Source organism: Centruroides vittatus, unplaced genomic scaffold, assembly GCF_030686945.1.
Source record: "Centruroides vittatus isolate TY-2023 unplaced genomic scaffold, ASM3068694v2 contig_341, whole genome shotgun sequence".
Classification (NCBI taxonomy): Eukaryota; Metazoa; Arthropoda; class Arachnida; order Scorpiones; family Buthidae; genus Centruroides; species Centruroides vittatus.
Genome location: NW_027122166.1, coordinates 2,482,864 through 2,506,197, shown reverse-complemented (window position 1 = coordinate 2,506,197; position 23,334 = coordinate 2,482,864). Strand labels below are relative to the sequence as shown.

Sequence of the window (23,334 nt, the reverse complement as noted above, 5' to 3'; positions counted from 1 at the left end):
TGTTTTTTAAAAATAGAATTTAACAATTTTAATTTTTTTATACAATAATCTTTTTTAATATAAAAAAAATAAAAATGCTTTTTTAAGAGTGATCTTTGTTATGGACTTTGACAATAATTAGAAAAATGATGATATTTCAGAAAACACACTAAAAGTCCTAAAAATATATTTTATGTGACATAACAAAGTTAATCTGTAATAAAAGATTCTATCTATACTTATTGTACAAAATAGGAAAAATATTTAATACCAAATAATCTGCTGGATTGTATCAAGCTATATTATGGCTACAGTCTAGCAGATAATTTGGTATTAATCAAAAATCTGGTTGTATGATACTTATATTTGGAAAAATATTTAAATACAAAACTTTTATACAAGCTTAACTACTTCAGATTGTATTTTCTCCAATTGACAAAAATCATAATTTATTTTTTTTCAAGTTTTCTAATTATATGCAATGAATTTCTCTCATTATTTTTAATTGCAGAATTTAATTAGTTATTAATTATCTGTACAGGCTGCACATGTTGGAATTGGCATAAGTGGTGTTGAAGGTTTACAAGCTGCATGTGCATCAGATTATGCCATTGCCCAGGTAAAAATAAGCATTTAGTTTTTTTCTAATTACTCAAAAATTAATTAATTTTATATCTTATATGAAATTTATGATATTTAATGAATTAGTCTTTTTAATTACACTTTCAGTTTCGGTTTCTTATTCCATTACTATTTGTCCATGGTGCATGGAGTCATGCACGTCTCTGCAAACTTATACTATATTCTTTTCATAAAAACATATGTTTTATATGTTATTGAGGTAAGTTTTTAATTAAAATATTGTAGAATTATATTAATGTTAACTCATAAAGTAAACATGAAATTTTTAGATTAAAAATTTTATACTTAAAATTTAACAGAAAAGCTTTAAAAAATTTAAATTTTTTTTTTAATAATTTAACAGCTTTGGTGGGCTATACTAAGTGGTTGGTCTGGACAAACATTATTTGAGAGGTGGTCAATTGGTCTTTATAATGTGGTTAGTATTAAATCTAATTTTTTCTTTTTATTTTGAAGTATTTGAGAATGTATTTTAATGATGATTTTATTATTTGGTTGGAAATGTGGACAAGCAACTTGAAAAATATTGTAAAAAGATGTATATGTTATGGTAAATGTGATTAATCTGGTGATTATATATGTGAGATTTCCCGCACTATCTAGAATTTTTACATGCTGATGTTAATTACTTTTCCTCTTTTCTCCATCGGAGAGGTCAAGAGGATGACTCATTTGTTTTCCCTTTTTACTATGACGAGAAGTGCCCTTCTCGTGTTACACCAGATGTCCCCTCCCACCGAGGTTTTAACTGTGTCCACTTTCAGAGGACATCCTCCAGGCCCAATCACTGATAGATAACCAAGTCCCTCGATAGAGAGTAGATAAAGGGTCACCTTGTTAAGAGGTTCGAACTAAACTTTCTCACTTATCACTAAGTCTATGATTCACATAAAAATAACAGTTATCATATAAGTCCCAACAAAAAGCTTAACCTCCCGACCCTTCCATTCGGTTGGGGAAAGCTAGAAACTTTGATTCGGGACAGTTGATATCAACAATTCTTAGCCACCCATACCCACATCACCTGATAGATGAGTCAGCCTCTGCAAGAGATTGATATAAAAAGGGGTCTGATCTCGGCCTCTCAGGGGCGGACATCAACAGCGGCCCTTACACGACGGCAGACACCAAGAAGCGGTCATAGACAGAGGACCCATCCCGCCTCAACGATCACCTTCGGCCTGACTCTGCCATAATCTCAGACAGGCCACCTCTGACTCAGCTCGACCAGCCGGTGTCTACAGACCCACCACATAACCTGGGAGCTATACATTTCTAGAGGTATTTCATTAGAATGAAGTGATTACTGTAAACTCTCTCTCCTGCATAGTCTATAAGTACTATTTATAAGAATAGTTTTAGTAATGTTAAAACAGAGAAAGTGCCGAATAGACGCTTAGATTGTCACACTGGTTGTATCTTTGTACAGTATAGTTTTAGATATTCTATTTTAGCCATACTTTGTATTCCTTAGGTTAGATTTATTAAATGATTGTTTATGTTAACCTGTCTTATTCCTGCGTACTATTGACACCTTATCACGACCTCACAAGCCTTCCCACTCGATTAATCGTCATCCACTGACCCAGTGATGGATCTCTCCGATCTGTGCCAATAAGTGGAGTCAAAGCACGCAGCTTTTACCCCCCGGTTCTCACATATATAATAACCGGTAATTATGCATAATCACCACTAAATTTGGTAAATATGATAAATTTTTGAAAATTTATCAAATTAACCAGTTTGTTTGCATAATTCCCAATTCGTAATGGTAAATGTGATAAAAGTCTCTAACTTTATTAAAATTTGTTCAGTTTGCGCAACTGCTTGGCTTCTATCAGCATGTGACAACCACGTGATTTGAGTAGTAGTTATCATTTTGTTGCATCTAGACGTTTTTTTGCTACCCTCTCATATTTTATAAAATATTGAATAATAGCTGGTATGCTTGAGTGTTTTAATTCCAAATTAGTTAATATTATGGATACTAAGAAAACAAACAGTGGTTTTCTGACGAAAGAAAGATATGATGATTTGTTAAAAAAAGTGAATAATAGTAAAAACAAAAGTAGTGGGAAAAAACCAGAAGATTATCAAAGACTAAAAAGATGCGATGTAATGAAAGTAGGCAATGTTGAAAAACTTATCTTTCCCATAAGTAAAGACAGCTTCAATGTTAGATTTTACGTGTACTTTGAAGAACTTTTTACCATAATTTATGAGGTACACTTATCAATAGGCCATTGTGGTAGAAACAGGATGTTAAAAGAACTTCAAAAAAAGTACAAAAACATTACTACCGAAGAAGTCATGATTTACTTAAATTTCTGTGAAAGTTGTCAAAAAAAAACCAAGGTACCTAAGAAAGGACTTGTTGTTAGGCCAATGGTCGTTCAAGAGATGAACTCAAGATGCCAGGTGGACCTAGTTGACATGCAGTCACAACCAGATAATGACTTTAAGTTTATATTTGTCTATCAAGACCACTTGACGAAGTTCATACAGTTGCATGCCCTAAAAAGCAAACGTGCAGAAGAGGTTGCATATCACCTAATTGATATTTTTACTATATTTGGAGCCCCCAGTGTACTGCAAAGTGACAACGGTCGTGAGTTTAGTAACAAAATCATAGAAGAAGCTTGTGCAACGTGGCCGGATCTGAAAATTGTGCACGGAAAATTTAGGCACAGCCAGACACAAGGTTCAGTTAACATGCAAACCAGGATATTGAAAATATGCTAAGTCCTTGGTTGGAAAGCAATCACACCAGTAAATGGTCCAAAGAGTGACGTTTTGTGCAACTTATGAAAAATAGAGCATTTCATGAAGGCATCAAGTGTTTTCCTTATGAAGCAATGTTTGGGACGCCTGCAAAATTTGGCTTGAAAAAGTCTTCTTTTCTGAATGACTCTATCAAACATCTTAGAACTGAAGAAAAGCTTCAGGCATTAATCGAGACAGTTAATAATGCTTCCGAAAACACCAATAGCAAAATAGAAAATGTTTCTAATATGGACAATAATGATCTATCTCAAAATGACCTTCCATCTGAAGTTAATTTTAAGACTCAGAAAAAGAATGAAGCAGCAGTCGCTTTAATCCAGACAGATATTTTATGCAGGCAAGAGCAAGTAAGAAAACATAGAATGAGTGCTAAAGAAGGTTTAGAATTACAAGCAAAGAAAATGTTGAAGGTTTCAAATTTTAAATTTCCTGCTGGTAAAGTTGGTGACACAGTGAAACTACGAATACCAGACGTTGACAGAGCAAGAAGTGATCCCTGAAATTTATTAGCGGTGATATTAGAAGTTCAAAATGAAGAGTTTTATCAGTTAGGAACGAAACAAGAAAGACTTTCACAATTGTACACCAGAAATCAATTCACAATTTGTGAAGAAAAATTTATTTTGCTTGACAATGTTCCAGATCTAGCAATATCACTTCAAGAATGCGTTAGAAAGACATCTCTTTCTGGAGGTCAGGGATATCAGCGATGTGTTTGTAAGGGACAATGCGAGTCTGATAAGTGCAAATGTAAAAAATCTTGCAAACTTTGTAATTCTAAATGTCATAACAGTCTAATATTCTAATATGTTTAAATAAGTAAACTTAAAATATTTAGTAATTTGTAGTAATTGCATTTAACTTTATTTGAAAAAATGTTTTTTTTTTTTCCTCAAGAATATGGGCTTCGTTTGTTTTTTATATGTAACTGCAGTTTGTTTTTTTATGTGCAACTGTTTTGTACAAGTTCATGTAAATTTCACAACACCTGTCAGTCCCTTATTCAAATTTCATTTAGGCTAAATAAATGTATGTGACTTAAAATAACCATTTATTGACTTTTTAATTGTAAAACATAAAATATTGTAATTCGTGGTCTCTTACGCCATAGTGTCCAACGAAAAATATCTTTCTGAGTAGTAACTACACAAAAAAAACTGCACTCTATTCTACTGGCCCAATCAGTCATGATATTTATCACATTTACCATTACGAGTTGGGAATTATGCAAACAAACCGGTTAATTTGATAAATTTTCAAAAATTTATCATATTTACCAAATTTAGTGGTGATTATGCATAATTACCGGTTATTATATATAATCACCAGTTTATTACTTTTACCATAACGTATATATTTAATGAAGAGAGAAACATTTTCAGATTTTTATTTGGACCAAATTCAGCCCATATATTATTTGAACAAATACAGGATATACAGTGTTCCCAAAGCATATGAAATTTAATATTTACATGTGAATTTCATATGCTTCAAGAATACTGCATGTATCATGCATTATTTCAAATGATACTGTGAGCTGAAGTTAGTCCAAGTAGTGTCCAGAAGCATTTTGCTCTTACTTAAACTTTAGTTTCCTTAAATAGCTGTATTTTCTTTTTTGGAAACACACAATGGTTCCAAGCCTTACAGAAATTTGTTTAAAAATTTATATTCTTGTTTCAGATTTTATCAAATAATAATTTTAAATTTAAATTTTATTTATAATTTTTGATTTCTAAAGAAAATTTGATATTAAAAAAATTATTTATTAGATTTTTACTGCTGCTCCTCCTGTGGTAATGGGCTTATTTGATAGGACATGTAGTGCAGAAACCATGATGAAATTCCCTGCTTTATACAAGCCGTCACAGAGTGCACAATATTTTAATGTAAAAGTAAGTATATTGTAATAGTAAAATTTCTTAACTGGAATAAATGTAAAAATAAAAAGTTTCAGCCTGTTCCAGCAAAAAAATTTATTTTTATTTATTTAATATTTTCAGCTATCTATGCAGCCATCATCAGGAACAAACATATAAAGGAACAGTTTTTAAATTTAAATTCAGCCATGTTTCAAATATTGATCAGTGACATACAGTTGCAATAATATAAATAAATAATAATAATAAAGTATACAAAAATATATAATATGTAATAATATGCCATAAAAAAACTAGTGCTAAGGAAGATGGAAAAAACTGTATATTTTTTTTATTTTATTTTATAAACAATATTTTATTATGTAGGTGTTATGTAAATGATGATGTACTTATTATATGGAACACACAACAGGATATGCAAAGCTTCATCAATGCAATCAATAACAATCCCTACAGATTAAAAATGGACCAATTCAGTAATAAAGAGGCACACTTCCTGGATCTGAACATCATCCTAGTAAATGGGGAGATATGCACAAAGGTATATGTTAAACCAACATCCCTCCCATTATACATCCCTTGTTGCTCAAACAATCCTCCCAGGTACAAAATGGAAACTTTTAAAGCCCTTGTCACAAGGGCTTACATACTGCACAGATGTAAGGGACACTAAAACAGTTGACCAGAATCAGAAACATAGCATCCACTCATGGATACAGCCAAAATACCATGAACATCTTAGTTAATAGATACATGCAGTGAATACTCCCCATAAAAAATAATAAACCCACTCTATCACACTGATAACATATAACAAGTTGCTTGATAACACCTTCAGAAAAGTAGTTGTTTATTGCCCTGTCTAATAGACAGAACAATAAACAACTAACTAATAAGCACAACAGTATGGTCTGTGATTTATTGCATAATGACAAGGGTCCAATAGATCTTTCCATGGTCACAAGAGTATACGAAATACCCTTTACTCGAAGTCAAGAAAACAGGTCAGCAAATATATAAAATACACATCCCAAAATCTATCTACCAGGCTTAAGGAATATCGATACAATGTATGTGAAGGCACATGCACCACAACACTGGCTATTATGGCAACGCTTCAAGATAATGTATCACATTTCACAGGGGCAAAACTCATTAAATTCTCCAGGAACCAACACTCTGGAAAAACTCTAGCAAAAATAGCCATATACAAAAATACTATTATGAACACATGGATTAAGCACAAGGATGCATTGAGCTTATCAGCAGCATGGAAATTTCTTATACACTGCAACAAGGACAAAACTACACAGAAATTTATTGTATTGTATATAATCAATGGATTTAGTGTTTATTATTACTACTGTTTATATATATATATATATTTATATATTTATTTATTTATTTTAATATTTTATGGTATATTATTATGTATTATATATTTTTGTATACATTATTATTATTATTTATTTATGTTGTTGCAATTGTATGTCACTGATCTATATTTGGAACACTGTTGAATTTAAATTTTAAAAATATTCCTTTATATGTTCATTTCTGATGGCTGCATAGATAGCTGAAAATATTAAATAAATAAAAAGAAATTTTTTTTGCTGGAACTTTTTATTTTTTTAAGTATATTGTATTAAAAAATAATAATGTAGATATAAATTTGAAACTTAATGAAAATTTGTGCTTTAAAAGCATAGACATAAATATAATATTAAATAAAATATAAATAAAAATTGTTAATCTTTTGAAGATGAAGTTAATATAATTCTGAAACTATAAGTCCTTACATTTGTACTAATATCTTGAATTTTAGTTAGAATATTATATTTTCTTCTCAGATTTATTATTACTTAAAATGAGTATTTTATAAAACATTGAAATATATATAATAAATTTGTATGATTTGATATGATATGAAAAAATGTAAGATAAATTTGTAAAACTTAAATAAATTACATGTAGGTTTTCTGGATATGGATTGTAAATTCTATATTTCATTCTGTACTGTTGTATTGGTTGACTTATTTAAGCATGACTCAAGGTATGAGAATTAAATTTAAAAATTTTAAATAAATACTTTGTAATTTAATTTAACTATTTTTGTTTCAGTTTTAACAAAGAAATAATAACCTTCCTAAAAATTTATTTCAGATATTGCATGGTCAAATGGTAAAGAAGGGGGCTATCTTGTACTTGGTAACATGATATATACAGTATGTGTTTTAATTTTTCTCATTTTTAAAGTAAATTATAATGAAGGTCTTTCTAAATTAGCCATTAAGAATAAACAAAACAAATTTTTTTTTATTTTGTTAAATTTTGCAATTAATTAATACTTCATAAAAATTTTAAAAAATTACAAAATCTCTATATTAACTTCACTTTTGATGCTCTTCCATTGTATAAATTTATGAAAATGTATCCTTTCTTTTAGTATGTAGTTGTGGCTGTATGTCTAAAAGCTGGATTAGAAATGAATGCGTGGACATGGGTGAGTTAAGAAATTTAATTTGGCATAATTAGTTTTCTTATTTACTTCTAACCTTAAAATAAAATTTTATTTCACAGGTAACACATTTAGCAATATGGGGAAGCATTGCAAGCTGGTTTCTATTTTTATTAATATATAGTAATTTTTGGCCATCTCTTCCTATAGCTGCCGATATGGTGGGAATAGTAAGTTTATTTCATTTGGTTTTGTTTTATTACTGAAAAACATACTTTGATTAACTATACTGATTATTAAATATCTTACAATCAATTTTTATCATGTAGGACAGAATGGTAATGAGTTCAGGTGTATTTTGGATGGGATTGATAATTATTCCATTGGTAACACTATTAGGAGATTTCACATATAAAGTGTATGTACAATCTTTAATTTATGATTGCAGAGAACAGACTAAAATCTGACAAATACATTTTATTATCTATTAATAAAATCAGGGATTGGCAATTATGGCATGTGGAATGATTTTCAGTGTCATTCTGATTGAATAGAAAGGTAGTAAAAATTATATTTTAATTATTAATTACACATTTAAATTCATGCCCTAGTTTAGTGTAGGCTGTAGTATAGTGGTTCCCAACCTTTTCTAGGATGCGGAACACTTTCGTGAGCAGTTTTCTTTAGCAGAACACTTACTTAAGTTAATATGAAATACATAAGCTTGTCATCAGTTATTTTATTAGAATTGAGCAGTTATAATTCAAAATCTCTACTCATATTATTAATGCCAATTCTAAGACAGGAAAAAATATACCTAAATAACTTTAATGGGAAACTTGTGCCTGATGTTTTTTACATATTTCATTCAGTTTTTATCATTGCCTTTATCTTATTCGAAACAGTAGTACACTCCATAAGTACGAATCGTACATATATACTTAAGTTTACGAAAATTTTATGATTTTAATTTTTTGATATTCGGCGGCTCGAATACGATTGTACTGTACACTTTCCGATTTGCGACTAAATCTGCGGAACACTTGGGAGATGCTTACAGAACACCAGTGTTCCGCGGAACACCGGTTGGGAACCACTGCTGTAGTACATTAAAAAGAAATCTCCTGCTTGTATATTTATATTACAGCACATATATTTACACTCCATATTGCTATCTACATATTGTGCATGCACTTCACATGTAAGAACATAATTCAATTAACAATTTATTTTCAAAATTATATATTTTTGAAGTCCGTTATAATCGAACCAATTTCAATAATATATATAACAAAATTGGCAGAATCATGTTGGCACCCAGAATAACACTATGACTTAGGTTTGGCACAACACCATTGAAACGTTGCTGATCCCTGAATTAAATAATTAAATTGTGTTAAAACTGTAATTAATTACAAGCTCAAGATATTTTTATATATTTGATAGGACAGTTCAGATTTAGGAAGTTCACTGTATGAAATTTTTATAGCGAAGAAATGATGATTAGTGAATTTTAATAACGAATTGCTTAATCATGTAATTTTCTTCATTATGATAGAATTCATCGCACAGCATTTAAAACTTTAGCAGAAGCTGTTAGAGAAAGTGAAATTGCAAATACTGATCCAGGAAAAGTTATTTTACATGCTACAAAACAAAGGTACAGTTCTGTAAAATTATATATATATATACTTTTTTTGCTTGTTTGTGTAAGTGTTGTGTGTATGCATATACATGTTGCAAATTTATATGTATTTGATGTTTATTATTTATTTGTAGTAAATATTTTACTATTTTAATAAATATTGGTGTTTTTGTAAATATTTTTATTAGTTTAAATAACATTTTAACAAAATATTAAATCTCATTTTATTTATATATAAAACTTTGTTACCATGTAATCATATACAGTAGAGAGTCGTTAATTCGAACCCTGGTAATCCGAATCACTGGTTATCCGAACGATTTTCAGTCGGACTGTGTCGTGCTGAATTGAACGTTTTTGATACTAGATTTACTTCTAAAGTATAATTTTCATGTTTTTATATTTTTCAATATATTTATTTTGTTTGTACAAAATAAAGAAATAACTTTTAACGATACAATAGCCTTGACTATTATTATAAAAATTTTCGTTAGGCTTAAAATCGACAAAAATTCAACACGAAGCGACACGCAACGGAGAAAAATTTGAACATCGGACAGATTAATATATTTTTTCGTACATAATCAGTTATCTGAACAACCCCTGTCCCCAATTGATTCGGATTAACGACTCTCTACTGTATAATAATTAGATGTTAACATAAAATTGTTGAATTTAATATAAAATGTTTAAGTGGCTTCCACAGTTTTGTTTACTTCATGTTAAATTTAGTAAAATCTATGCATGCAATGGTATTACTTTACAGAATAGTAAAACTTTTTTAATGATATCTGCAAGGAATGAAAGGTGATAGTTTCAAGATTTACTCTCCCTTTGGTTATATATTTTCTTGTATTGCCATTATCAATATACATTTAAGAATATTTATATTGATGATAATTGTATGCTAAAAAAAATTTGATTGTAGTAACCCCCTTGTAAGTGGTTTAACCCATAATATTTAAATAAATAAATTGAATATTTAGATTGAAAATATAATAGAAAAAAATATAAAAGTTTCAGCTCTTAAATTTTATTATGCTATGAGAAATGTGTATTTAAATATAAGATATACTCAAAATTAAATAAGTACTTAACTCTGTAAGAAAATAAAATGATCTCCAGCATAATATTTTCAAACAAGTTAGTTTTGAATTTGTTCCATTTTCTTTTAATGTAAAAAAATGATGAGAGTCCTTACTAATAACTGGATGATATTTTAATCTGAAAATAACTTACTTGAAAATTTTACATTCATTTTACAGAATTTTAGGATATACAAAATATTCTTAAATTTTAACTAAAAAATATTAACATAACCTTGAGTTAAATATTTTAAGGTTTTAATTTATCCTTAGTCAAATCTCTGGTTTAATATTTGAGGGTTTTAATTATACATATTATATAAAATTTATGATTTATAATTTTGCAGTAAATTTTACAGGGTGACAATAATTAACCCGTACAAGTTTTTTGTATCATAAATTTATTAAAGAAATGAAAATTAGCAAAACAAAAGCATATAACAGTGACAATACTTTACGTATTAATCAGATATTCAGCCAGTTTCAAAGTGGCCTTCTTTTGCTTTGATGCAGAGCCCCAAATGCGTTTTGAAATTCTCAGCAATGGGCCGCGCTCTTCTGGAGACAGTTTGTCTCACTCCCAGCGCAAGGATTGCTTCAGCGACTCCAAACTTTCATGGCGCTTAGAACAGGCCCTGGCCTCCAAAATGGACCACACACTGTAGTCCATTGGGTTCAGATTTGGCGAGTACGGTGGCCATTCCGCAGACGAGATGAAATCGGGAAAATGAGCCTTGCACACTCCTGAGTCTTCTTTGCCCTGTGTGTCGGTGCCGAGTCCTGCTGAAACGTCCATTTCGCACTGCCAAAATGCTGCTGAGCCCACAGAAGTACCACAGCCTCGAGAATGTCACGGTGGTACATATCTTGATTGATTTTGGCCCCTTGATCGACGAAAACAAGGGGTGTCTTGCCGCTCACACAAATTCCGCCCCAAACCATGACTGACATTGGATTTTGTGATGTTCGATGACGGTTTAGCGTCCAGGAGCCCCCACAGACCAGTTCCTGTCGTTTTGATGGTTGTACGGAGAAAAGTTTTTCGTCTGTGAAGAGAATGCACTCCCATTGTCGACCTGCGGCCCGACGCTTGAGTTAACGGGATCTTTGGAGTCTCACGCACTTGTTTTCATTGGTGAGGAGCTGAACCTTTTGGAACTTGTAGGGCTTGAGTATGAGTTCCTTTTTTGCCATTAACCGCACCGATTTGCGATTGATTCTGATCTCACGAGCAATTTTTCTCATGGAGACCTTTGCATGTCAGTCAACTCGCTTTGTGATGATCTTGCGGTTCCTAGACGTGTTGACAGTGCGCTTTCTTCCACGTTCGGGACGGTCACCATTGTGGCCAAACTCCTTGAATCGCCGAACTGCATCTGAGACTGTCATTTTTGGAACACCGAGCAGACAAACAATTTCACATTGATGCTTTCCTTGCTGGAATAGCTCCAACATTGCACAACATTTGTTCGACACCATTAAAAAAATAAAGAACTAACCCTTATTACATTGAAAGTACATCTACACGGGCAGGAAATCATGGAGAATTAAACAATAGTATGTAAATTGGTGACAGTAAAAAAGTTCAGGTGCAGCATTGCTACAAACTTTGTACGGGTTAATTATTGTCACCCTGTATACAGTATTATAAATAAGCATGTGAACATCAAAAATTATCTTGTATAATCTAAAAAAAGTTTCTTAATATTACAATATTAAATTTTCTAATAACCTAGAATTTTTTTTATATTAAAAACTATCAAATATTCTAATTGATACTAATTTATTATTATTTATAAAATAAAAATTGTTTTAAATGTATATTATAATTTATAAATTTTTTTCTTTTATATTTGGATCATAAAATTTGTATAAGGTATGTTTAATAGTCACAAATTATTGTTCATATACATGTACACAAAACAATCTTGCTTAAGATAGTGACATATTATTTATATGGGAGAAAAATGACTGTATTATTTCTTCTATTGCCATTATTTTTTAAAATTTTCTATCAACATTAATATTTAATTTTGCAGTATTAAAATATAATTAACTAACTAAAACTAATGTTTACATAAAAAAATTCCTGTATGTAAACATTGTGTTGTTTCATTTTAATATTTTTATAGCTAAGAATGAATAAGTTTTGTCATAACTCTGCACTATTATATACAAATTCTATTAATAATCTTATATAAAGAGAAATTTAAAATGTTGCATTTTACATACATGGAATTTTGCATTTAACATGAGATAAAATTTAGATGTGGTAACAAATAAAGTTGTCTTTAAATAGAATTTTTGGAAAATTATCATTTTCACTCAATTTGTAATTTAGCTATAACATTTCTGTGGATAAATATGAAGATTGAAAATAGAATTTAGTTTGTTAATAGTTGTTAAATAGACTGTTTTTGTTATAAATGCGTAAAAATACATATGTTTATATAATTATTTTTATTATTTATTTATTTATTGTATTTGGGTGGCTATTCTTGTCCATGTGACATTGCAGGTGATATATAAATGAAAAAGATAATTTTCTTATTCTTTAAAGATAATTACTTATTCTCCTATGCATATAGATCAAAAAGAATATATTACAAATTGACAGACCATAACAAGAATATTTATTAATTATTCTTATCTTTTACCATACAGAATGATTTTAAGTATAATACATACATTAAAAATTTACAACCTACTGATTTACAACCTACTTTATAACATTTACAACCTACTTCATAACATTTTTATTTATTTTATATATCTACAACTTTTTCTCCTCTTTGATTTTTTTTATCTTTTCCTCCATCAGTTTAATGTTTAGTGTATCCACAAGAAGTTTTTAGTTCAAATTTCTGATAATTTAGTGGACTGTAAAATGTATCTTCCTAGAAATGTACTGTACAGTGTGATTTTTTTTTTTTTTTTTTCCTTAATAGAAAAAATATGCAAAAATAAAAACATACAATAAATTAAAATAACAATAATAAAAGGCTATAAATTGAAGACTAAATACAAATAAAAATTTAATATTTATTTATATTCTTTATAACCACAGGAACATTATTAACACTTGCAGAGTCAACCATTTCTTTGAGATTCTTATCTGCCAATGTTAATTGCATTTCTGAGATTTCAAAGAATGTAAAAAGATATTAAAATTTTATTTGTATTTAGTTTTTAATATGTAATATTCTTAAATAAGAGGTACTCAAAAATAAACCAAACTTTTGGCACAGTTTTTATTTCTCTCACAATGATGTTCATACATACCATCTTCAAAGTGGCTCTTTCTACAGCTATGCACTTTTGTCAACATGTTATATCCATACAACTGCTCATAACAATCATAAAAAACATTCAATAGAACTAGATGATAAAAACATTTTAAAAATTTTTATAACTAGAGTAAATCAAATTGTTGTCAATAATAATAAATTTAAGAAAAAACTGCACATAACTATTAAATAATATATAATTTTAGGTTTATTTGTAAACTTAGGAATGATATTCTACAAAGTGCATGTTTATGATAATTTGGATTATTATGTCATGTGGATTAAATCTGAAATATATCTGAAATATAATTAAAATAAGAACTAAATTCAGAATGATGTTTAGAAAATTTTTTAGATGACACAGATAGATGTAAGAAATGAGAATTAAGGTAAATACACACTTGAGCAGGCAGAATCACATCAATGTATTTCCACTTGATTGCATTACAGTGATTGATCAAGTAGAGTTTAGATCAAAAGAAGAGTGAAAATATTCAGACAAGGATATGAGTAATGTTCATGAAGAATTAATGAGCTGCCTTATTATTGTAAGAGGATATGTAATTCTTCATAGTTTTTGACTTAAATTTCTCTAATGAATCTGCTTTGATAAAAGAAAAATAAATGAAGTGCTCACCCTCAAAAAACAATTGCTGTTAGTGAATGGGGTGCTGGGAGGTTTCAGTGTTGGGCATCCAGGTTAATGATCTCGTCAGCTCGGCCAATGATGGAAATTTCTCCTTGAGAATGCAAGATGAATTTCCTCCCATGAAACCCATCCTCTCTGCCTGCCCACCTGCATAGTGTGTGCATATCCATAACTTATAATGCAAACAGATTTTTTCCCCTCTGTCTACCATCCATCCATTTGTGATTACCTTTATTGGTAATTTCCTAAATCCCAAATCAATTCAAAGTTTTCTAGGCTGAGATGTTCATCAAATCAAGATTTATAATATATTTTTGAATCAAGAAATTAATATATACCTTGATTATTGTATCTATAAATTTTATAATAGATTCTATTTTTATTGTGGATATTATGCATAAATTTGAGATGGTTGTGTCAAATATATCATCAAAAAATTCAAGAATATGAAGTACAACAATATATCAAATTATTTTTCTTCCATGGAATTTTTGCCAGTTTAAAATCATAATAATAATAATTTGTTAGAAAAACTGTAGTGTAGTTTTCCTTTAATTAAATATCAATAATCAAATTTGAGATAGATGCTAGATATTCTGTTGTTCTATTGTATAATTTCTTTAGATATAAATACTCAATACATTTACAAGTAAAAAAATTCTAGAAGCAGTGTATCTTTACACACTACGCTTAAAAGAATTTGGTATTTTCAATGCTAAATCCTGTTATAAATATTACGAATAAACAGTTTATTTCTTTAATATGTACTTTTGTAGTTATAAAGAAAATCTTTGTTAAGCAAAATTTATAAACTTGTGAAATATTTTTAATAAATAGCCAAACATAAAGCATATATTCTAATCAACAAGTAAAAATGCATTGGTTACATTCTTTTCAGCTTAAAATATAAATTCAGTTTAAAAAATTTATTATAAATTAATTTGAAAATTATACAGTGAGCAATTTATACAGTGAGTATATAAGAATTCTGATTTCTTTTATCTTCTCCTAATTTAGGAAACAAAATATTTGATATAAGTTCCAATATTTGAGAACAAAATAGCCTGATCACAAGTATGATAAAATTGAGATTTTACTTGTTACGGTTAGATAGATGGCTTATAGGTTCTATTCTCAAGTTTTTTTCCTTCATTTTATGCCTTCATTCTCAACAGGGTGTGCTATTCATTCTGATACAGTTGTCCAGTTTAGTAAACTTTATCTCTAAGTTTCAGATCCTTTTATACCAATGATTACAATTTTATTTTATTCTATTTTACTTGTTTTCTACTTGCATATTGTCCTAACTAACTATGTTTTCTTAGACATTAATGTTCTGATAATTTGTGTGTTTGTATTTCTTGTGTCATATTAGTTTCTTTTTTATGTTGGTGAATACCTAATCAACATCAACAATTAAATAAAAACTTTTACTTCTTTTCCAGCAAGAATTTCAAATGTAGAAACAAGTGTCTTTGGCTTAATTCATAGGCCAACATCAGATCTATAACTTAATATAAAATACATGCATTTAATGTTTGGAATGCAAAGGTGTTCCAAAAAATGATTTTTTTTTATTCAAAAATTTAAAAAGGATTATACAGATTTTAAAAATTTCAAGGAAATTACAAACAATAATCTGTATTAATTACAAAAAATTTTTAATAAAATGTAAAAGCCAAACTTACCAAGGTAATGTACAGATGTCTGCCATAATTCTTATCTAATCAACATTTATTTTATCTATAAGGGTCATTCAAAAAGCAATGCACCATAATCTATATCTGGGAAACAAAGGCTGTAATATGACTTTCCTTTTGAGGAGTTGTACCTGGAAACTTTTGCTTGCATTGTGAAAAATTTCAAGTTCCACCACCAGGTGCAACCACTATGGCTTCTTTGAAAAATGGTGAATGTCAGTGACGTAACTTCCAAGCAGCATGCAGTGATAGAATTCCTCATTGCTGAAGGGGAAACTGTTGAAAACATTCGCAAGCAATTGTATGGTGTCTATGATACTGTAGCTGTTAACCAAAGCACCATCAGTCATTGGGTGAATTGTCTAAAATCAATAACAGTAGGAATGATTGCTGTGTTTTGGGATATCTATGGTGTTACTTTGGTGGCTGTCATGCCTAAAGAATCCACTACTAACTCAGTCTTATGTCACCACTCTGAAAAGGCTGAAGAAGCATTATCAACATGTCAGACATGAGAAGAACATGTGAGACTTGCTTTTTCAGCATGACAACACAAGGCCACACAAGTCTGGAGACTTGTGAGGCAATCACAAAACTAGGTTTTACAGTATTGCCACATCCGTTGTACAGTTTTGATTTAGTGTCATCAGATTTTTACCTTTTTGATCCTTTGAAAAATGATCTTTGTGGGATAAAGTTGCAGTTAGATAAAGATGTTTTTAGTGCTGTGAGGAAGTGGTTGTGAGCACAGGATCAGGACTGGTGCCAAGCCAGCGTACATGCTTTCTCTCAATGCTGGTGTATGACCAAAGACAAGGACAGAGAGTTTGTTGAAAAATAACATGAATAGCTGAAGGTAACAGCTAAGAGATACCCAAGTTTCACAGTTGTATGTTTCATACCAGCAGCAAAATAAATTCTGGTGCATTATTTTTTTTGAACAAACCTTGTAGAATCATCAGTTAACAGGTAAATAAAATGCTTTTTAGCATTTTAATGTTGTTTGGGTAATGTGGGTAAGCTGGCCAGATTGGTGGAACAAGGTTCAAATTTTGATCATAGTTATAATTGATTCCAATGAACAGTTGGGCTTGATTGCTTTGTCCATTTAATGGTTCATGGTGTATGTAATAATTTCCTCCAACATCACAGTTCAAAAGCATGGGTTTTGTTATTTTGGCTTTTTTAGGACATATTACTAGAAAGAACTATTTAGATTTTTGTCTTTAATCCAAGATTACAATATTCTAGCACTACAAGTAGATGGGATATAGTTTATAAAAATTTTTTGTTTTTATTTGGACAAGTGAGAAATTTATATATGCAATTTTTAAATTGCAGATCTATAAATTTCTCACTTGTCCATCTGTCTATTTGTCCTCATTAAACTCAAGAATGAAGTTAGACAGATGAAAATTGAGACCAGATATGGAAAGCTTAGGAGCTGAGGCCCCAATTAACTATATAGAAACCTCTGATCTGGTTTGGAAGTCATGTGACTTTGTCATGTGAAGATCATTAAAAGATGATTAAAAATCACAGCTCAGTATTGTGACAATGTCATAATAAGAAATTATTCATAAATTATATTAATTTTTTTAATATATGCTTGCCTATTGTTGAAAAAAAATATAATTTTAAGATTATTGTACAGCATAAAACTCTGCCAAGTATTTTAAATTGGCAAGCTGCAAGAATATGAGACTGGTAATTGGAACTACAACAAGAAATTTAGATACTTTTCTTTCAAAAAGTTTAATTATGCTTAACAAAGTTGGGTGAAATTAAAACAAAATTATTTTTATTTTAATATTTTGATTTTTCTGTGGGTTTGTAGTTCTTTAATCTTCTTTAAGGCAATATTTTTATTTATTTATTCATAAAAATTATAAATAATTTCCTAAACTTATACAATAGAACAATAAACACTATATGTAAATTTTTGAATCAAACAAATGATCCATACTAAAATATATTAGATTTTTTTTTTTTTAAATTCAACAACATGTCATTTTCTTTCAGGGCAGGTCAAGGGCTTAAACAATGGTCAGAACAGTATAAGTGGCACATAATGGACCATTTTCCCCACAGCCTAGAAATTTCCTAAGCAGTTTGGACTGGTGTCAATGAATACAAAGCTTCAAAAAATATCATGTCGATAGAAAATGGATTTGTTGAAAATATTTAAAAACTAAACATCGATCTTAACAACCACACATCACCGTCTCATTTACATATATATTTTTATAGTTAGATGTATAATAAAGTATTTATATGTAAATAATGGAACAGATATAAATATTTTTGTAAAGATTTTCATTAAACATACCTTATAAATAATTTTTAAAAATTGGAAGATGTTGCAGTTTTGAAAGTGAAATTGCAAACATTTTGAAAAACAATGCAGTGTTCTTTCATGTTATTCCAAATCAAATTCATTTGAATTCCTGTTTGATAAATAGCCATTTTGGAACGTATGAATGATTCGTTGTTTAATATTCTGAAATTAATTTTATCCAGTCTTAATTAAGTCCTTATCGAGGAATTGTGTAGCATCTTAGACCATTCGTACATTTTACAATAGTTTCAATTATCAATTATTGAGATTTTTAGAACATTGGAATGATTTTCTAAATATAAGTAGTTAGTTTAAAATTATTTATTTGATAGTAAGAGGTTCAAAAAAATTGGATGTATTTGGGACTATTTAATCTTTATGGCATGGATTAAAATTTGCAAATCAATAGAAAGTTTCAATAATAATTAATGTGTTAAGTGATCAATATATTTAATTCTCAGTAATGTGTTGTTTTTCTAAACCCACTATTGAAACTTGTTCGGTTTCAGTTATAAATACTGTTTTGTATGAATAAGAAATTAGAATTTTGAATGACACACACTTTTAAAGTAATAAGTGAGTATCTATAAGGATATAAATTGCTTTTTCATATTTCTGCTCTAAATGGGTTTTTTTTATGCCTGTCTTGAGTTTGGCCTGCTTGAAATGGGAACAGCCTTAAGAGGAATAGGGCCAAATCATATGAATATTTCTGAAATGTCATCCCTAACTTCAGCCCAGATTTCCAGAGTAGCCTGTTAAACTGTCAAAATTCAGCAGGTTTTTGAAACTGCTGAGAACTTTAAAGGACCTTTATACGTAAACAGTTTTTTTTTGTTTTGCTCTCTGTTTTTTCAGTTGCTAATAATTCCATCTTATTATTTATTTTAGCATGGAAAGATGTTTCACTTCTTAAAAAGATTTATCTTTTGTTCTAGTAGTAATAATTTAAAAAAAAAAATGCAATTTTTTGTCTAGAATTTTAAGAATTCTACAATTTTTAATTTATCTATTACAAATTAAATAAAAATTTTAATTTTTAAAAAGTTTTAATATCCTGTGGAAGCTAGGAATACATTTTGCTTTGCAATCTATTACAAGTCTGGTTCAGCCAATAACAGGAACAGTCAGGTTATGAGGAACAGGGAGACTCAATATATCTGTAATCAAACAACCCATAAAGTTCTTTAAAGGTCAACCTGATTTGAACCTGGATCTTCTGGAGCAACAGTCTAATGCCTTTACTTTCCTGGCCATTCAACCATTTTTAAAACATTATTCTGAATTTTAAACATTTAAATAGCTGAAATGTTTAGAGGCCACTCGGATATAGCCCAAAACTAAGTATTTCCGTTAAGTACACCCAAGGGTATGAAGATGTAAATTCAAAACACACACATTTCTAGTCCAACATTCCAAAAGTGTCTATTCAATTTTTGTATTTGTTGATATTTTAAATACTCAGTTTGTATGAAAAACTTGCAGCTGTCATATCTGGCAATAACATTACTTGTAGTTAAGGTAATATTTTTTACATGAGATTTTATTATTGTTTTTATATCACATCATTATTATTAATTCATAAATGATGTATTGGTTTTTCTATACATCTCAATATTGCCTATTGCACACATTGCATTTGCCTTAAGACAGTATTTGTAACTTGAGGCTGTGTAAAGTTAAGAATTTTATAATTGTTCAGAAATTCAATTTTATAGAAGTAGAGAGGAAAAAATGTATTTTGCAATGATAAATTTTATATTTTAATATTGTAATACAAAAATTAGTTTGCAATTTAACTGTTAAAATCTGTAGATATAATATGAGGATATTTTGAAAAGTAACTCCTTTTTTTCTATCGCATTTGTTATGGTTTGAATGTGAAAAAAAATAGAGGGATGTAAAGTACACTGTTTTTCTCTGCCATAGTGTCATTCAACAGTAGTGTCCTGAATAAAATGCATTATTTAAAAGATTTAAAAATTAAAAAGGCATTACTTTTTGAAACATCTTCATGTTTTTAGATTTACAGTGATTGTTTAGTACATTTACTGACAGTTTTAGAAAATCACCAAATTTTTATATTTCAGTTTTTGAAATTTGTGTATGTTTTTTCATAAATACAGTTTGTTAGGTATACCTTTTAACTGTACTCTATTCATTTTTACACAATAAAAAGTATAAGTTGTTTTGTGATTCTTGGTTTCATTCTGTGTGTTATCAGCATGGCTTTGGAATATTCAAAATCTAATGGCATATATATATATAATATATATATATATATATAATCAACATTTCAAAGCTTGATGTTTTAATAATAATCCAAACGATTGCCATATTTTAATCAGGCTACTTTACTGCTACTATTAATAATTAAAATACCAAATTCTGAATAATTTGGTACTAGCAGTAGTAAAGTAGCCCTTTTTTTTAAATATGGCATCTGTTTGGTCTAATGGCACACAGTGAATTTACTCTAGTGGTGCAAAGTATGTTTCTGGCATTACTTTTTTTTTTTTTTTTTTTTTTTTTGACAGTTGTGATTAAAGTTTAACTGTAATAATCATAAAAATTTGATTTTTCACTCATGCTGAGATGATAATGATGATTATACATTGTTCTGACAATGATATACATTTGTCATAATTTATGCATTCTGATTGTGGAATTTTTTCTATTTCTCTGGCATTGAAAAGGAATATAATGAACCAAGACTTACTTTTTATTCTTTCTTTAATAATTCTCTTCATAAGTTTCAACAAAGATGTATGAAATAATACAAGTTGACAATGCAAATAATTCATACTGTTCACTTACCAAGGAGGATCTTTTGATAGTTCACATAACAGCAACCCAATCAAGATTCACAAAATGGGTTTTAGGTCTAACAAACAAATTTTTCATTTTAGACAGTAGAAGTAAATGTATGCCTCTATATTTATTGTGTGCTTCAATTTATAAGTTAAATAACTTTTAACTTGATGCTGATAACAGTAGAGTTATTTTGATAAGATTAAATAAAAGTTTAATGGATTATTATTCTGAAATAGTCTGTTTATGATGAACGTTTTATTAAAAACAGTAGTGTTAATGTTAAAAGTTATCTGGTAATAAGCTCTACTACTGGTACTAAATAAATCTTAAATGGTTTCTATTTTACCTTTATTAAAAATTTTTTAGATGGACACTTTCCACAAGTTTCCACAGGACAAGACTATATTCAGAAAAAATTTCTATTTTGCTTTTGTATCTGCATGTCTGGAATACAGAAGGTGTTTACCTTTATTTTGGCTCACTTTTATAATAGACATTATACACACACTTTTCGACTGTGGATTGCCTTCAGTCATTCTATACATTCCCAATGTCTTTGGCTAACAGTATGTAATCTTGTTTTCCATGCATGGAAAACCTGCTTGCACTTATCAGGGGAAATCACACTCCATATGCACTTTGTGGCTTTCCATAGATCTTCCACCACATGGCCTTTACTCAAACAGTTGCTGCTTCAGGTTGTCAAACCTGAAAAAGTTTAAGAGGCTTGTCATGGGACTTAACTGAAATTTTTTTGTTGGTAATAAATTAATCCTGGATTTCTCATGAGCATATTGGAAATATTGCTGTTAATGCTACAGTATGGAAGTAGGCTTTGTCATGATGGCAAAATACTTTATTTAGCTTACCAGGATATGGTTCAGGAACCTAGACCTCAACAATTGCTTTTAGAACACTGTCAATGTAAACCTGTATATTGATCTTGTTCTTCTTTTTCAGAGTTTTCATTATGACTCTGGATGAAGATCCTTCTTTAGAAAGGCCAATAATCTGACACTTTAATTAAATTCAACATTATCTGCAGCATTTTTTTTGCTTCACAAACACACATACACAACTGAAAGAACAGACAATAATCTGTCATAAAAATGTTGATTCAATCAATGACTCTGTATGCATAATTATGCTAGGCATGAATTTCAAAAATGAGTCAATTAATGATAAACATCCTCTGTATATACTAAAATAGAATGTAAATCCCTTGATATAAAGTTTTGCTCTGTGGAAATCATCTCTGTAAGAAGAATTTTTATAACTAGTTAAGCATAAACTAGTAAAGAAATTTATAAATTGTTTCTATATCCATGAAGGCTTTTCAATCAGAGATGGGGAACCTGTAGCTTTCAAACCATATGTGGCCTTTTTGGCTCTTAGTACAACTTTATACAAATTTATAAGTTTAATTTTGAGTTATGAAAGCATATTTTTTATGCATGTAAAGTGAATGTACACATTCATCGCCTATCTTCTCCATATTGCAACTTGCTATACATGTGTGGCCTTACAAGATCCTTCCAAAATAGAAGGCAGTTTTCCAATTAGAGTTCCTCACCTCTGCTCTAAGTTTTCAAAATCTATTTATTACTTTATTGTTAGTTATTTTATAGTATTATATGTGGTAATTTATATATTAGTTAATGTAAATGTTTGCAATTATTTATTTTCATAAATAAACAGTTTCAAACACGAAATCAGTAAATTGTTTCTTGTTATTGATTCATTCTGCAAATTTTTAAAATATTCTAAGAAATAATTTAAAATTTTAATAAGTTAAAAACTGTTATAATTAATTTTCTTTTAATTTTATTTATAAATTGTGTTGTAACGATGTTGTAATACTGTATGTGATGTGCTTGTGAGTGTTAAATGTCTAGTCTATACAACTCGTAAGTACTTGTACACTCATGGGTTCAGTTTCAATGGAGTTTCTTCTTTCTTAGACAATATTTTATTTTAAATGACTACTTTTAGTCTTTTATTTTTGTTTTATCAATTAATTATATTTAGTTAAATAATTATACATGTCTGGATTTATTTTTACATTGTGTTGTT

General features: G+C 29.2%; 1 protein-coding gene across 1 annotated transcript in view; it reads left to right on the top strand.

Moving 5' to 3' along the window:
• LOC136974089 (probable phospholipid-transporting ATPase IA) overlaps positions 1-23,334 on the top strand; it is a 166,618-nt gene that overhangs the window by 127,099 nt on the left and 16,185 nt on the right. Inside the window, 11 exon segments of the mRNA XM_067268884.1 lie at positions 521-598; positions 709-804; positions 806-820; positions 965-1,039; positions 5,178-5,300; positions 7,260-7,338; positions 7,449-7,510; positions 7,732-7,788; positions 7,866-7,973; positions 8,073-8,161; positions 9,302-9,403. Coding sequence (XP_067124985.1) covers positions 521-598; positions 709-804; positions 806-820; positions 965-1,039; positions 5,178-5,300; positions 7,260-7,338; positions 7,449-7,510; positions 7,732-7,788; positions 7,866-7,973; positions 8,073-8,161; positions 9,302-9,403 — 884 coding nt within the window.